The sequence below is a fragment of the Xylaria bambusicola genome (assembly GCF_022495145.1).
Source record: "Xylaria bambusicola strain CBS 139988 unplaced genomic scaffold F5B22scaffold_3, whole genome shotgun sequence".
Taxonomy (NCBI): Eukaryota; Fungi; Ascomycota; class Sordariomycetes; order Xylariales; family Xylariaceae; genus Xylaria; species Xylaria bambusicola.
This window is the reverse complement of record NW_025953556.1, coordinates 633,691-648,753: the sequence shown is the minus strand read 5'-3', so window position 1 is coordinate 648,753 and position 15,063 is coordinate 633,691. Positions and strand designations below refer to the sequence as shown.

At 48.0% G+C, this 15,063-nt stretch overlaps 3 protein-coding genes across 3 annotated transcripts; 1 reads left to right on the top strand and 2 right to left on the bottom strand.

The window, feature by feature from the left end:
- Positions 1 to 214: 214 nt before the first annotated feature.
- F5B22DRAFT_258085 (uncharacterized protein) lies at positions 215 to 6,861 on the bottom strand. Its single transcript, XM_047970072.1, has 7 exons — positions 4,906 to 6,861; positions 3,304 to 4,801; positions 3,064 to 3,244; positions 2,165 to 2,944; positions 1,844 to 2,110; positions 1,268 to 1,707; positions 215 to 1,112 (listed from the first exon to the last, which is right to left on the bottom strand). Exons 1-7 carry the CDS (start codon positions 6,651 to 6,653, stop codon positions 480 to 482), a joined length of 5,547 nt encoding a protein of 1,848 aa, XP_047835249.1. The 5' UTR covers positions 6,654 to 6,861; the 3' UTR covers positions 215 to 479.
- Positions 6,862 to 7,465: 604 nt separating this feature from the next.
- On the bottom strand, positions 7,466 to 9,879 carry F5B22DRAFT_588167 (uncharacterized protein). Its single transcript, XM_047973651.1, has 4 exons — positions 9,586 to 9,879; positions 9,198 to 9,432; positions 8,671 to 9,121; positions 7,466 to 8,618 (listed from the first exon to the last, which is right to left on the bottom strand). The coding sequence occupies exons 1-4, from the start codon at positions 9,612 to 9,614 to the stop codon at positions 8,215 to 8,217; spliced, it is 1,119 nt and encodes a 372-aa protein (XP_047835248.1). The 5' UTR covers positions 9,615 to 9,879; the 3' UTR covers positions 7,466 to 8,214.
- A 1,479-nt stretch (positions 9,880 to 11,358) lies between these two features.
- Positions 11,359 to 15,048, top strand: F5B22DRAFT_258033 (uncharacterized protein). Its single transcript, XM_047970071.1, has 3 exons — positions 11,359 to 11,559; positions 11,770 to 13,090; positions 13,148 to 15,048. Exons 2-3 carry the CDS (start codon positions 11,831 to 11,833, stop codon positions 14,840 to 14,842), a joined length of 2,955 nt encoding a protein of 984 aa, XP_047835247.1. The 5' UTR covers positions 11,359 to 11,559; positions 11,770 to 11,830; the 3' UTR covers positions 14,843 to 15,048.
- Positions 15,049 to 15,063: the final 15 nt, after the last annotated feature.

The window sequence follows — 15,063 nt, the reverse complement described above, 5'->3', positions numbered from 1 at the left end:
TGGATGGGCTCGGTTGTAGCCGGGCCTATATGCAGGTGATCTCATTTGCCCCACTATGGCACCAGGGGTTAGCGGGAATATCTGCGCGAATATCTGCGCGATCATCGGGGCTACCCTGGAGATGAACGCCTGTGAGCCCCTGAACCGCCTAGGTACTTACTTAAGTACCTATTACTACAGTAGTCTACCTAGCCTAGCTACTAGGTAGGTAAGTAGCTAGTTAGGTTAGGTACATGTATGCATAAGTATGGGGATCTCGAGATCAAGCCTAAACAATGAAGATTGTCTGCGATGTTACCGGAATCAGAAGTATTTTACATGGAAATTACCTAGGTAGTATCTAACCCGACTTCTTACATCACTACCCATCATGAATGAACCGTCTTCCCATACTTCCTTCCATTCCATAACGCCGTAAAGTTGACAACTGAGATATTGAAATACCTACTCCTTCCGGGCAACAAACCCCCTGCCGTGTCCTACTGTATCTCCCCACTGACATATCCAATCTGTCGCCGAGCGGCAGCAGGAGCACTGTTCAAGCTGGCAGCGAGCATACTCTGACTATCCACCAATTTCTTCTGCTCCTTCAAGCGAGCCGTGAATCGCGAGTCGGCCGCCTTGTCCAACTTTTCTATATCTTCGCGCTCGCGCAATCGGATGCTACTAAGCTGGTTCGCATTTCCCACTCTCTCGTTCCCTATATCCCGCTCCCATTCTAGCAGTCGCGCTTGCCTTTGGTCTTCGATAGAACGCTCGGCTTCGCCGATGGCGCGGGTACGCGCCACGCTGGCCTTTGTCAGGTCCTCTTGATGTTGCAGGTCTGTAATCTGTTTCGCGCGCTGCTGGCGCAAGGTCATATTGAATAGGTTTTCTTCCACACGGGCGCGCTCCTGCAGCGCAGCTAGGTCAGCGTTATGCATTCGCTTCTTTCGCGCTTCTTCTAGCTCGGCCTGGTTTGCCCATATATCGGCTTGAACTGCCGCCAATTCTCTAGTTCTCCGTATCGCTAGAAGATGGCTTTCATTGTCCTCTCGAAGACGATCAAGGCGAAGTTTGCGCTCCTCCTCTTCGCGTTGAATATGAGCAGGCAAACCCACAGCATCGTCTGGCTGTTCAAGAATTTTTGTCAGTTATGGGACTCCGTAGTATAAGTATCAGTAAGGCTGAGTACTGGCAAGAGTAACGGGGTGAAAGTAGGTGCGACGACGCAATTCATATCCCGAGAACAGTTGATGGAGTACGTGAAAGGGTCTAAATTACTGACCTGTGGTCCCGAATTTGCGTAATATACATCAGCGCACCGATTTGATCTAAGCAGACGTAAAAGGTCCATCTTGAGGTCTGACTCCGAAAGTACATGTTGCACATACATCGTCGGCGAGAACGTATACTTTCCATTGCTGTACTGATTGAATGGCTTGTTGATGTCTTTCCATAGAGCTGCCCGAAGTAGAACTCTCGTCGTAGTCACAGGATCGGATGACTCAAGCGCAAGGAGAAGTACCGATTTGCCCTCCGAATGGATAGTAATATCAGTGCCGCATTCCACTAGGAATTCAATTGCCCTTTCCATTATTTTCTCGTTGTTTGTCGTCATCTTCATAGAATCAGTCGCACGTAAGCAAAGCTCTGCGAGTGCAGTACGTCCTTCGTGCAAAGGACTTGGAAAATCCGGGTCATGGTTATACTTAACCAATACCTGCACTGTAACACTCGACATTAGCAATTCTACACTAAATATAACCTGTAGAAGTTATGAGTCCCTGAAAAGCGGACATAGAGGGTGGCTTGATGTCCTGATTTCGCCGAGACATAAGAAATGAACTTATCAATTACTTACTGGCCTGGATGTTTAGCTCACGGGCAGCATTATGAAGAGAGCCGTCGTTTTTCGAGGCTCCAGCTGCTAATAAATTGGACATCATAGCAACCGCAAGTTCACCTCCAATCGCTGACGCCATAGAGAGCGGTGAATTCCCAAAGGCATCTGCTACATCAACTTCGGCACCAGCTAGCAGTAATAGTTTTGCCACGTCTTGACGGCGCGTCTTAATGGCCAGCATGAGCGGAGTAATTTGAGAGGCAGCAGTCTCGAAGTTTATTTTAGCTGTCAGAAAGTTAACATGGTGATCGCAGCAATTGAATCAACTGATATACTTACCCCCTCTATCTATAAGTACATTAATAATGCCTGTACTGATTTTTTTCTGCGGTTGCAATAATGCCCACATAAGGAGTGTCACGGATTCCGGGGTTTCAAATTCATCCGCGACTTTATAGCTTGTCATTTGGTCATAGTAGAAACCGATATCCAAAAGGGTCTCTAAAATCTTGGTCGATCGTGGATATTGAGATAATGCTCGGATCATTATGGGATCGGAACCTGGTTGTATAGACATAACATCCAACTCACTATTTCCATCGCGATGTTCTGTGAAGAGTGTAATTAACTGGTGAACTCTGTCCTCACCGAGCGGAATGTCAAAAATCTTGGAGAACGCCGAGCCAAGCGCCTCACCGTTCGGTTTCTCACTTAACAACCTTGCGAGGAGCTCTGGGTTGCCCTGGGCTGCTGCGAGCTGCAGAGCTTCGCCGTGATTATAATTTACATCCGCACCATGCTTCAATAATAAGTCACCAAAAGCGATTGCGAGAGAGTGGTGAGCTGCGCCATTCTGTTTTAGAACCGCGACTAGTGCAGACCCTACTCCGTCTCCCTTAGCTCCTTTCTGGAGAAGACTTGTCGCAATCTTCAATCCTCGTTCAGAAACCCATGAACTTGGGTCGCTGTTGTTGAATACTTTCCCAAAAACTAATGACGCATCGTTGCTACTAACACGACCATCGAGTAGTTCATCAAACAATGTAGCGGTGAGAGTTGAGGCCGCGTCAATTAGAGTCTGGCAATTGCTGGCAGCAGGTGAGGCTCCGTGAGTTATGACTATAGTACTCAAAGTCAGTTATTCTGATGTTGAGAATAGTATAACTTCAATAATAGAAGATACTTCCATTTCTGAGTTGTAACTTTAATAAAAAGAGATGGCTAGAAGAGTTACTTACGGAAACGGATTACTCTCGCTTCAGGGTCCTCTTCGCTAACAGCCCTATGAAGGGCAGAATGAACAGCATTAGAAACCGGTTCACCTGCCCTGAAAAGCCAATTGACGATTGTAAATCTCGTATCTCTGTTGAGATCCCAACAAGCTTCAAGACCACGAGCAAGCGTCTGTGACGATGGCTTCTTTATGTAATATACATGTTAGCAATGATTAGACATTTGAGCCGATTGACTGGACATACCTGCTGCCCTTCGCTCTGCCCATCTCCTGTAGAAATTCCTAGAAGAAGTTCCAGGTTTCCCAGAAATGCACTTTTAACTGCTTTCTCAACGGCTTCGCCATCGCTGTAGTTGGGGTTCGCGCCATGCTTAAGTAATAGCCTCACCAAATCTTTCCCTTCGTCGCCGTATCGAGCCGCTGAAACGAGCTGAATATCAACCACTTCTCCCGAAACGCCCAATTGAAGAAGGCGTTTGAAGATTTCTGCACGCTTTTGTAGGTTTCCCACCTGCGTAGCCCCTTGAAATGCTCTTTGAAGGGTGTTTTGAGGGACCTCGGAATTTCCCGCCAATAGCATTTCTAATACTTCGAAAGCCCCCGATTTGGCAGCTTCGACGATGGCTTGTCCCCCTTTATGCTTGATGCTACCTCCATTTCGGACAAGTATCGCACCAAATTCCAAGTCTCCATCTGATGCTGCGGAAAGCAGTGCATTTGACACCACTTCACCAGATGCACCGGCTCCTAGCAGGCTACTGCACAGTAGAGTTCTCTTTTTCTTGTCGTTAGTCTTGATAGCTGTGGTAAAGCCTTTATTGAGGACATCGACAGTGAAGCTCTTTTTGTCGAGTAGCAGCTCAACAATTTCCTGGCTCTCATTCTTGACCGCTTCAATGAGAGCAAGGCCATTCGACGTATCAGCGTGTATAACAAGGGCATTGATCAGGGGTATATCGTTTGGGTGTTTCTGAACTGAAAATATGAGCGCTCGATTTACCTCACTTGGAGGCATGCCAGCATAGAGAATCTTTTGAGCAATAGTTAATCGATCCATTAAATCAAGAATACGTAAGGCGTGTGGCATGACCCATGCGAGCGTTGTAGGCGAGGGTGACGCTGCCAAGAGTATCTCCACGATTTGCAGACTTGATTCTGCAACAGCGCAACTAAGTGCTTCACCTTTGCACGCATTCACGTCAGCTCCCTTAGATAAGAGGAGTTTCAAAGAGGTAAAATTTCGCTCCGATGATGGTATTTTCAAAAGACCTTTCACCTCTTCGATCAGCGCATTGCTGACCGCGTCGTTTGACTTAGTTCGGCGTAGGAGTATCTCAAGCTTGTCTGTTTTGGTAGCAGATGCTGAAAGCTTCCATAAACTCTTTAAGGCTTTATCTATGCTGTCGTCATCTGGTTGTCCAAGCCCAAGTATGATCTCTAGAACTTCTGGATCGGAGTGTTGGGCGGCATGTTCAACTGTAGATCCTCCGTTAATGTTAACGTCGGCGTTACCCTGCTGGAGCAGAGTTCGAATGAGCCGTTTGTCGGCAGGATTCATCTTCATTGCTGTATCCAAAGCTTTCGATATCTCGATCGTACCCTTGATGGTATCCGTGGCAAGCAGCATATCAATGATTCGAGACCTTGTTGGGTAATCAGACACCTCCATGGCCCTTGGCATGGCTCTCGATATTGTGTGCGGTGTTGGTTTGTTTTTGAGTAGCATTTCTAGTATCTTGACACTAATGAAATAACAATGAACGAATTAGCAATGTAGCGAGCTTTCTACCACTCCTATGCAGAAGTGTTGTTCGAAATAGGGAATGCATGACTCTGGATCACATACTCAGTCTGAGAAACAGCGGCAACGATACAATGGCCCTCGTTAATATTCACATCGGCGTTGTAACGGAGAAGGAGTGATATCAGCTTCTCATCCCGGCGGGAGGGCTGTTCACTGATTATGCGCTCCAGAGAGGAATGTACACAAGGACCTGAAAGCCCTGCCTGCAGAAATAGTTCGCTAAGCTGGTATCTTTCAGGTCTAGGAAGACTCCATATACTTGGATATACTTGAGCTAGGGCAACCTGACTTGGAGGTTTGTGGGTAAGAATAGCACTTGCAATTGCCATATGCCCTTTCTTTACTGCGATCTGTAGGGCCAGTGCACCCTTATAGTCAGTTGATGCGGTCTGCGATCGCCCGAAGCCTACGACAAGCTGCGAACTTTGGCCAATAGGTATTTCGTCACTTTGCGATGGTGGTGTAACAAGCAATTTCACAGTCTCTATATCTCCAACTTCAGCTGAATCGATCAATGCTTCGTCAATGGGCGTGCCGGTTGCGCCTCTCAATAAAAACGCAGCTAGCAGAAACCGACGATCCTCGAATCGAATATCCTTCGGGAGCAGTTCCACGCATTCTGATGCATATTTAGGGGCCAGCTCGGCTGATCCATTCAGCATGATCTTTACAAGATCCACCTTGCCTTTAGAGATAGCTTTTCGTAAAGCTACGGCATCTTGATACGCAATTGAGGCACCGTAGCAGACCAGTAAATGTACCATCTCTAGGAAATAGGTTGCACTCGCATGGATCAATGCCTTGGCGACGGGTTCTCCATCAGCGCCCGCACACAGCAGGATTTCGGCGAGGGCCAGCTTTTCATTTGGGTTGATGTTCTGTTGGCGCATCAACTGCTCGAACGCCTCGTTTATTCCAGGTTTTCTGGGTGGCCGGTTACCAAGCAGTATAGTTAGGACAATGTCTCTACGCGCAAGCGCAATCGCGGCCTTGACCGCTGCACCTCCATCGTGATTGCCATCCGCCGTCGATTGACTCAGATGCATAACATTATCAAGGCAACCGGCTCTAGCTGCCTCTACCATGCACTGGGAGACCCATGACTCCTTTGGGCGGCCTTCGGAGGCCAAAATCATGCCAACCAACTGTGACTGCACGTCGTTTGTGCAAGCTCGTCGAAACTCATCTTGCCCATTCGCCGTCTGTGATGCGGCAGCTCCATAACGGACCAATAGTTCGGCAATTGCATTGCTCTCGTTCCGCATGGCCACGGGCAATGATGTGTCTAGACTGAGGGCGTCGGCAAAAGGCAACAGAACCTCAACCATTTCCAGCTGCTTATTCTCAACTGCAACCTGGAGAATTCTGCTCCTTTCGGATAGGTCCAGACTTTTCTTTCTGCTCAGCAGGCTCATACGGCTTTTCTGAACAAGATTGAGATTGCCGCCAAGCAAATTGAGCTTTGTGATCAGTGCCTCGGCGACCCCCGGCGACCCTTGATCCACAACATGGGCTAGGAGGGCATCATATACTTCTTTATACTCCCAAGCCGTCTTCTTGGATGTAAAGGCTCTAGACAGCCCTCCTTTGGATTGATGGTGCTGAGATGTGGCGATTCGTTGACGTTTGAGCAGTTCTTCTGCGACAGCGATGTCATTATCGGTGCGATAGGACGATGGACATTCTGGTTTGGGTTGCAGTGGTGGTGGTGGTTGTAGAAGGAGACCATATTCCTCACCCAGTTCCCGGAGCTGTCTGGGGCGGCCGTTCCGGAGCTTAGGGGTAGCCATGGTCTGATATGGAATAAGGTGACTTAGGTTGAGAGATGTTTAGATCATATATGAGACCAACATGAATCCAGTAGACAGTCATGTAATTCGCTGAGACCTTGAGAATTGATTGAAATCCAAGCAGAACTGGCAACGCTGCCGGATCGATGGCGTGGTCCTTCTTGGGGCATATTAGGATACCTACCCCACGATTGCCCCCTTACGCGATGTATTTCAAGACGTTATACATGGATGGGATATTTTCTAATCAGTTACAAAGACTCGTAAACTTCGAGATGATATGGATTTAACCTGGCAGTACGATATTCCATACTTATTACGTTGCGAGCCAGGATCAGGGCGGAACCAAGACACAACTAGTTGAAGGTGGGTGCTTCGAGGTGCTAAGCCACCTTGACCGTGATACACAGCACGGCACTACGCTACACTGCATTCAAGGTTGCATATCTGTCGTGGATGTAAATGTATGCGAGTTATTCCCGTCAAGCTGTCAACGGGCTCTGGATAGATTCGGAGTGCATTATAGGCAAACCTGGGTAGATAGGTTAGGTAGTTATTGAAATACTTGAGATACTTGGGTACCACTACCTACATATAGTACTTAAGTAGGGGTGATCAAAATATCGGCTGCTTTAGTTAAGTAATTACACAATAAGTGGTACCCACCTACGTTTAGAATCCTCCCCAGAACGAGAAATCCTGTTGCCTGGTGATCTGGCAGTCTAGTACCTAGCTGTGCCTGTGCCTACTTAATGTAACCTCGATAGGTGTTTCTCAAGCGGTTAATTAACGCGTCAGTCATATCTCCCATTGCGCATCATTTTCTTCATCGAGACAGCTCGCCAAGGTAGGTACCTATGTAAGAATGCAGGTAGGCTACACCACATTGCCCCAGCCACCACTATATTCGTATACCTACATATGAACGATTTAGTGTAGAGCAGAAATTCACCTGCCTACCTATGTACCTACCTACTGCCAAAAAGGCCAAGATTAGTGTAAATAGACATATGTCAGTCTCGTCGGTGTAGAATCACCTCTCTAAACTCTTGATAATGAAGAGACTCAACATGCAGGTATCTAGATACCTACATTATACTAGCATCGATCACTTACGGAAGTGAGGTTGGAATTGATCGTTTACCAATACATAAGACACCCTCACTCGAATATATCTCTGTGATACTAAAACCGGCCCCAACGAATTTGTGTACACGAGTACTAGGTTGCTCAATTTCGATATAGAGTGATTACGCCCAGCTAGCTAGTAGCTAGGTGAACTAATAAGTGAGCACTCTGCAAGTTGACTACATTCTAAGAATATAGCATTGCTATGTCATAGAGTTTCTTGGCATATATCCGGTCTAGGTATGGTGAATGCATTCTCAACGCGCTCGGAATGTATCAGCTGTACTGAGGAATGGCCATAGCCTTCTTCAATCTTTAGATTCCTTCCTTTCTATACTCATCTGTCCTTATTCAAAGATGGATTTAGAAAAGGCATATTTTTCTAGCCTTAACACCCCTTTTACGTCTCGCTCTTCTTCACCTTCACCTCTCTTTAAGACGATTTGGCCTTAAGGGTGTTGAGCAGCTCTGCCGGTGGCTCTTGTCGGTATCCTTTAGGGTTGTTCGATACCCATCGCCAGAGGTCTTCACATGCTTTCTCCATAGTGAGCTCTGTTTTCCAGTTGAGCTCCGTGTTTGCTCTTGTCGGGTTGGCTGTAAGATCCAAAACGTCACCTTGCCTTCTTGGTACAACTTCGTAGGGCAAGTCGCGACCAACCACGGCGCTGAAGGCTTTAATCATCTCAAAGACCGTGCTTCCGCGGCCAGAACCTAGGTTCCATGCTTTGACACCCGGCTTGTGTTCTCGTAGATTGTTAAGCGCAACAAGGTGGCCACGGGCCAGATCGACGACATGAATATAATCACGGATAGCAGTTCCGTCGCGAGAGGGGTAATCTATACTCATTAGAACTCACTTGTCTTCATATCATGGTTGAATTGAGCTTACCGTCGCCAAATACTAGGAGCTTGGGTCGGTCACCAGTGGCCACCTTGCCAAGTAGAGGAAGCAAATTATAGGGTACTCCCTGAGGGTCTTCTCCCATGATGCCACTAGGGTGTGCACCGCACGGATTGAAGTAACGGAGGTTCGCACCATTCCACTGTTCGAAAGGCTTTCCAGCCTTTTGGGCGCTTTGACGCTCCGCTGTAATGAAGTCCTCAATAATGCTCTCAACGGTAGACTTGGTCCGGCCGTATGTGTTTGTCGGGCCAATTGGACAGTGCTCGGGGATGGGAATCATGTTTTCGAACCGAGTTGCATCACCATACACGGTGGCCGAGGACGAGAATACAATGTTGGTAACATTGTGCTTCTTCATAGAGCTGAGAAGAGAGATGGTACCGCCAACATTTACGCGGTAGTATTCAAGTGGGATCTCAGCAGATTCGCCAACTGCCTGCACTCCAAGCCGGTCAGACAGGTGTAGGCAAACTATAGAACAACAGCCATGAAGGGACAGTGACGGAACTTGCCTTCAGGGCTGCGAAGTGGATGACGCTGTCAATGGCGGGGTGGGCAGCAAAGACTTTGTCAAGTTCTGCTTCTTGGGTCAAGTCGACCTTGTGGAATGCAGGGCGCTTGCCACAGATGAGCTCAATGCGGTCGAGCGCGACTTCGGATGAGTTGTAAAGGTTGTCGACAATGACCACGTCGTAGCCGGCCTCGAGAAGGGCCAGCGATGTGAACGAGCCGATATAACCCGTACCACTACCCCGATTGCTGCGTTAGCCTTGTCACATCACAAGCAGGAAGACACGACCAGTGTTGACTGTGCCAAGGTGTTCATCTATGTGCAACTCCATACCAGCGCGCCGCGGACGTAGCGTCCATGTACGGCGCCCCGGTGATTTCAAAACTTACCCAGTAACGAGGATAGTTCCCACAGGCATCTTGACAACGCGTGATCTATTGGATTGAGTGGGCAACGGCAACGCAATGGCTGGCAGGTGAAGACAAGGTAGCAGCAGCAGCAGCAGCAGAGAGAGAAGGAATAAGAAGAGGGATGCAGGAGAGCTCCCAGTTGTAGGAATATTAGCACGATCTGGCGGTCAAGTGCGTTGAGCCAGTCAGGTTGCTACTATTGAGATAAGTACGCCCTTTAGTGTGTGTGGCTATGGTCAGTATGGGTAAGGTTCGCTGGCGTCGGTCATAATTTGGACGATTAATTACCTAGGTAGGTAGACAATTTGAGAGCTCCTGGGACCCCTCCCGCTTCAATGCCCCTCCACCCCTCCATCGGCGCCTGTCTCCCCCCCACCCCACCTGCCCCTGGCCCATCCTGGGTTTCAGGTTTCGGAGCTGTACATTTGGTCGTGAACTCTTAGGTATATTATATGAACCCTGATCAACTAAATTCCTTAGGATCTATCTATCTATGGTGTTATATATTACCTAGTAGGTATGTAGGGAAATACCTAGCTTGCACTAAGTAAGTATTTGAGCTAGTTGTTCTGGCGATCTACTTTGTTAGGTGACTACCTACCTACCTACCTCGCCTATTTATGTAGGTTAGGTACGTGTGTACGTTACGTATGACGATGACAACAAGGGCTTGGGATAAGTGACACACAATAAACCAGCAAAATGAACAGCCTTGGAAAATCACTCGAGTAAGTAGAGTTCTCATTAATAGGTACTCAGCTCTTCCTCGGCTTTCCTGCGAACAATTTGAATACCTACAGGCCCCCACTACCACGCGTCATTTTGGAAAGCAGGTGGATGGAGGTGCATAATGCACGTAATCACTCACGTCTTGTCTCTTGATCTTAAACCGCCGTAGGAAAGTTGAATAAAATTCCAACCAGCTTATTTCCAGGCTAGATATCTGATGCCCGCGTACTCTCGGAAAGAGGGCTACTTACGTATGTACTTTGCGCCCGTATGTATGAAAATAATGTACTTGGGAATGTATGCTACAGCCCTGGAGCTGGGGGATTAACCCATATCTGATAGGTACCTAGGTAGGTAGGTATGCTAGCAGCGCGTGTTACCTAATTACCTACCTAGGTACCTAGCCTAAGATATGTGGCGTCCCGGCTGTGGCGGTGCCAGATGTTCTATCAAGACACCGATACATTAGGACATAGAAAGGTACATCCGGAGATCGGTGGGTACCTAAGGTGGATTCCGATGACAGCTCTGGCCAAGGGATCTCCACCTGGCTCGCGACGACGCGCCTCGCCTACCTACTGTAGGTAGTTTAGCTAGCCCAGCTTGGTACTGGGCAAGGTAGATTTCACACTTCTCAGCTACATTTAACCATCTTAAAAGGTATGACAAAGTTTCACATGCTTCATAAGCTCATCTTGATTAGGCGCGAACTGCTACTAATGTCTCAAGATGTAGACGCATTCGACGTATTCGGCCTTTGACCAAGTCAGTTGGTCTAAACAAAGCCACCCATTACAGCCAGTACACACTCGTAAGGACCAACCTGGAAGTTACTCACTGTTTCTGCATCCATGCGACCAAGCCAATCTCGGAAAACGAACGTCTCACCCAACGTGCCGACTCACTACTTGGGCGGCTTTGTGTGCTTGTCGCCGGACTCGGCGGCTGTTGATACTGCCAGTCGCCGTTGGTAATAAAGACACTGTCATCTGAGAGCGGACGCTTGCAGTGTCGCAAGCTCATATCTTGTCTATGTTTGACCTGCCCGGCCAAAACTGATCATCCATCCATTCGACAATACCAGCAAACTTTCGTTTCACTGTCACCACCTTCGGATTCGTTGTTTTATGAACACCCACAGCCCTAGTGGAAGATTGGGTATTTAGTTTGTCTCCATTCATGTACCGGCGCAGTAATCCCTGAAGGGTCTCAGCTGAAGACACGGTATGATGTTTCTACTTCACTCAGTTGTTTGTCATTAGTTTGGTTACAATACAGGCCTCGTGAGCTGTACTCCCTAGCAGTACTTGCGTGATTTTCACATGTCAAAGAAGACCTGCCCTGCTAGCAGTAGGATACTAGCATTCCATCTTGACAGCTCATCTTGGACCGGCAATGCCCCGCAAACAATGGTTTACTAACTATCAGCCTCAGGAACAAGATATGTGAATGTAGAAATCCCGACAAGAAGTTGAAGGGAAGTCACTGATTCAACATGCCGCCTAAGACCAAAAAGAAGGGGGGGGATCCGAGTCCAAATTTGCCTAGTCTGTTCCCTACTCATGATGGATCTTATGGCATCAACACGCTTATAAGCCCCGATACCAACACAAAGAAGGGCCAGAAAACGACCACGAGCATTGCCAAAGAGCAATCAGACGACAATAAATGGAGGAAAACTATGAAAAGCAAAACCGGAAAGACGTACGGGATGAACAGCAATTTAAAGAAGGCCATCGATGAAAGCCAAAAGCAAGTAGAGGAGGAGCATGGAGATTTCGTCCAGGAGGGTTCACACATATCGCCCGACGAGAATCCTTCGAATTCAACCCATAGCGCTGGTCCCTCTAGTCGCTCTAGATCCTCTCGCCCCTCTAGCCCTTCTCTATCTGTACCTGACGAGTCCCCAGAGACTTCAGATGATGCCGAACCCATCCCTAAATTGAAGCCTCATATACCTAGATTCATTCAGGCGCAGTTACCTTTTGCAGAAGAGCAAGATGATGGGTCTCGAGCCCCATACAAGCCAGCAGGTCCTCCCTCGGATGACCCATACGCCCGTTTTAGTGCCCGTCAGACTCTTTCACCGCCCACGGAGTATGGTCCGTTCTATGGAATGCCACAGGGGAAAGGCACGAAGGAACCGATATCGCCTATACGACCTGATACTTCAAGAAGCTTCAATTATGAAAGTGGGCTATTTTCTAGTGCGACAATGCAGAATCCTACTATGCCTCAGAATTCCGGTCAACTTGGGGGTCTTTACGACGGACCATCTGTTACACCGCCGAGTCCGTGGCAATCTACGGGTTTTCCCGGCGCTGGCGAAGCATCTACTATGCCGCAGAATCCCGCTCAAACTACGGGTATTTCTGGTCCGCAATCTACTATGTCGCAGATTCCCGGCCAATCCACAGGTCTTTTCGGTGCAACACCTAGCATAGCGTCACTTAGTTCACCCGAATCAAGTCAGCCACCGGAACCTTTCATTGGCTCTGGACCGGTTAATCCGGGCATATCAGGATTCATGCAGATAACTCCCCCTGAGTCAAACCCGGCTTCTTCAGAGTTGCTGGGAACAAAATCGCAGCTGGGATTAGAGATGCCCTCTAATCTGCAGGCACCCCTAACCCCATTCAGCAAGCCTCCTCCCTTCCCAACCCAACAAGCGACAAATTGGGACCCTCCAGTGCCACAGGGCATGATGTCTGGCTCATCATCTTTAGACGAAGAGGAGATGCCTAGTTTATCCAAGGTAGTTGAAATTACCACTAGCCCGAAGAAGCAAGGGCAGCCATCTAATGTGTCCAAGGTAGTCCCGACTACAACCGCCACGAGAAAGAAAACGCCAAAGCAGCCATCGGGTTGGCCACAAACTGGGAATAAAACAACACTCAAGTCAAGTTCGACCAAAAGCGGAAATAGAAACAGTGTAAATCAATCACAGGAATGGATATGGCCCTCATTTGGCTTTTTTATCACCCCCATTATCTTGTTCGTTAGTTTAGTCTTGGTATTATGGCTGGTACTTTCCTCATTACCGGACGTAGATGATCCAAGCGTTAGTCGTCCCTCTTTTGACTTTGCTTTCGGTACGGTGTGGCAAAAAATATCGAACCTTTTACCGGAGATCCCGGTGATAGATACCGATGCCTATAATAAATCCACCTCTCACAGCAGCCCAAAACCTTCAGGAAGCGCTGCGATCAATCCTCAAGATCTTGTGGCAGGGCTGAAAGATCGGATGCCCGAATCGATTTGGGTACGAGGAGACAAAAACGGCAAAATAAAGATTTCAGAAGATTTCTGGCATGCCCTGAAAGAGCTGATTAAACAAGATGATATCATTCTCAGTCTGAAAAATTCGGATATATCTGAAGACCACTGGAGGGCGATCCAGGCTCGAGCTCAACAGGCCGGCATTGAAGTAGGGCAATCGGTTAGTGACATTGAAGGTCTTGTCGAAAAGCAGATGTCTCAAGCTTGGGACAAATGGCTTAAGCAGAACGATCAGGCTCTCAAAACAGCCGAAACAGGAGTAGCTCTTACGAAGGATGATTTCTTGAGATTATTCCAGCAAGAGATTGTATCTTACCAACGCGAGATTCGCCAAGAGCTCGCAGAATTACAGAACCGGATTGCCAGTATTACTGAGCAGTTGTCTAAACTACCAGCTGAGATTACCTTAGCCGGAGGTACAGCCCGCACTGAAATAACAAAGATTGTGGAGAGTTTGATTGCAAAGGCGATAAATAATGCAAAACTTGACACAGTCGCAAAAGGCTTCATCAAGGGTCATGCAAATGATGTGCTTGCTAACCAGGTCAACTTTTTCGGAATTGGTGCTGGTGTCGCGATCGATCCTGACTCGAGCTCTTCCGCTTGGAAAGTTCCGGAGAGCCATTATTTGTCAAAGGCATGGCTAGACAGGGGCGGTTACAAGCCACAGCCGCCTTTTGCTGCGCTCTCGCCCTGGACCGAAGAAGGCGAATGTTTCTGTGCTGGGCCTGACCGTAAGGGATTCGGCGTTGGGACGAATAATTTGTCCATGATCACGAGTCGTGATATTATCCCGCAACATCTGATTGTCGAACACATACTACCTGGGGCTACGCTCGATCCTGGCGCGATGCCTAAGGAAGTAGAGATCTGGGTCTACATTGAAGAGGTCACTCTCCGCGTTGTGGTACAACAGTTCTCCGAGAGGCAGTTTCCGAACACACCTAAAGAGGAGGTTCTCAGCGAAGGTTTTGTCAAAATTGGCCACTTCACCTACGAAAACAATACCTTTGGCGACGGAGTCCAGGTCTTTAAGATAAGTGATGAGATTTCTAATTTGGGGGCCCTGACAAACCGCATCGTTGTTAGAGCCATCAACAATTATGGCGCAGATCACACGTGTTTCTACCGACTGGGTTTATACGGCGAAATTATAGAGCGGCCTGAAGATCCTCGGGATGACTCTGAGAAGCGCGCGGGCTGGTTCTCAAGGCGGAGAGATGCATGATTCACCCATCATAGACATCTCGCAACCAAAATGATGTATAGAGTAATGCCATTTGTATTTGTTTCCCAGATAAGCGGGTTTGGGGAGTTCCTGGTTCAAGGGCGAGCTAAGGCCGTGGAGGAAAGCTACAAGACTGGAGGCAGACAAAGGGTTGACGGACAGGGGAATGGTGTCTACGGGTGATGATACCAAAGGATGGCTACTACGTCCTCTAGTGTAGC

Excerpts from the sequence above, each read along its gene's own strand:
- F5B22DRAFT_258085 (XM_047970072.1), bottom strand. The coding sequence starts at position 6,653 with ATGGCTACCCCTAAGCTCCGGAACGGCCGCCCCAGACAGCTCCGGGAA. Across the intron at positions 3,245-3,303 it reads GGCAGAGCGAAGGGCAGCAG|AAGCCATCGTCACAGACGCT; the intron begins GTATGTCCAGTC and ends TATTACATAAAG. Across the intron at positions 1,708-1,843 it reads TGAGCTAAACATCCAGGCCA|TGCAGGTATTGGTTAAGTAT; the intron begins GTAAGTAATTGA and ends CGAGTGTTACAG.
- F5B22DRAFT_588167 (XM_047973651.1), bottom strand. The coding sequence starts at position 9,614 with ATGCCTGTGGGAACTATCCTCGTTACTGG. Across the intron at positions 9,433-9,585 it reads GGAACTATCCTCGTTACTGG|TGGTACGGGTTATATCGGCT; the intron begins GTAAGTTTTGAA and ends CAATCGGGGTAG. Across the intron at positions 8,619-8,670 it reads GCTCCTAGTATTTGGCGACG|ATTACCCCTCTCGCGACGGA; the intron begins GTAAGCTCAATT and ends TAATGAGTATAG.
- F5B22DRAFT_258033 (XM_047970071.1), top strand. The coding sequence starts at position 11,831 with ATGCCGCCTAAGACCAAAAAGAAGGGGGGGGATCCGAGTCCAAATTTG. Across the intron at positions 13,091-13,147 it reads AGATGCCTAGTTTATCCAAG|GTAGTCCCGACTACAACCGC; the intron begins GTAGTTGAAATT and ends AATGTGTCCAAG.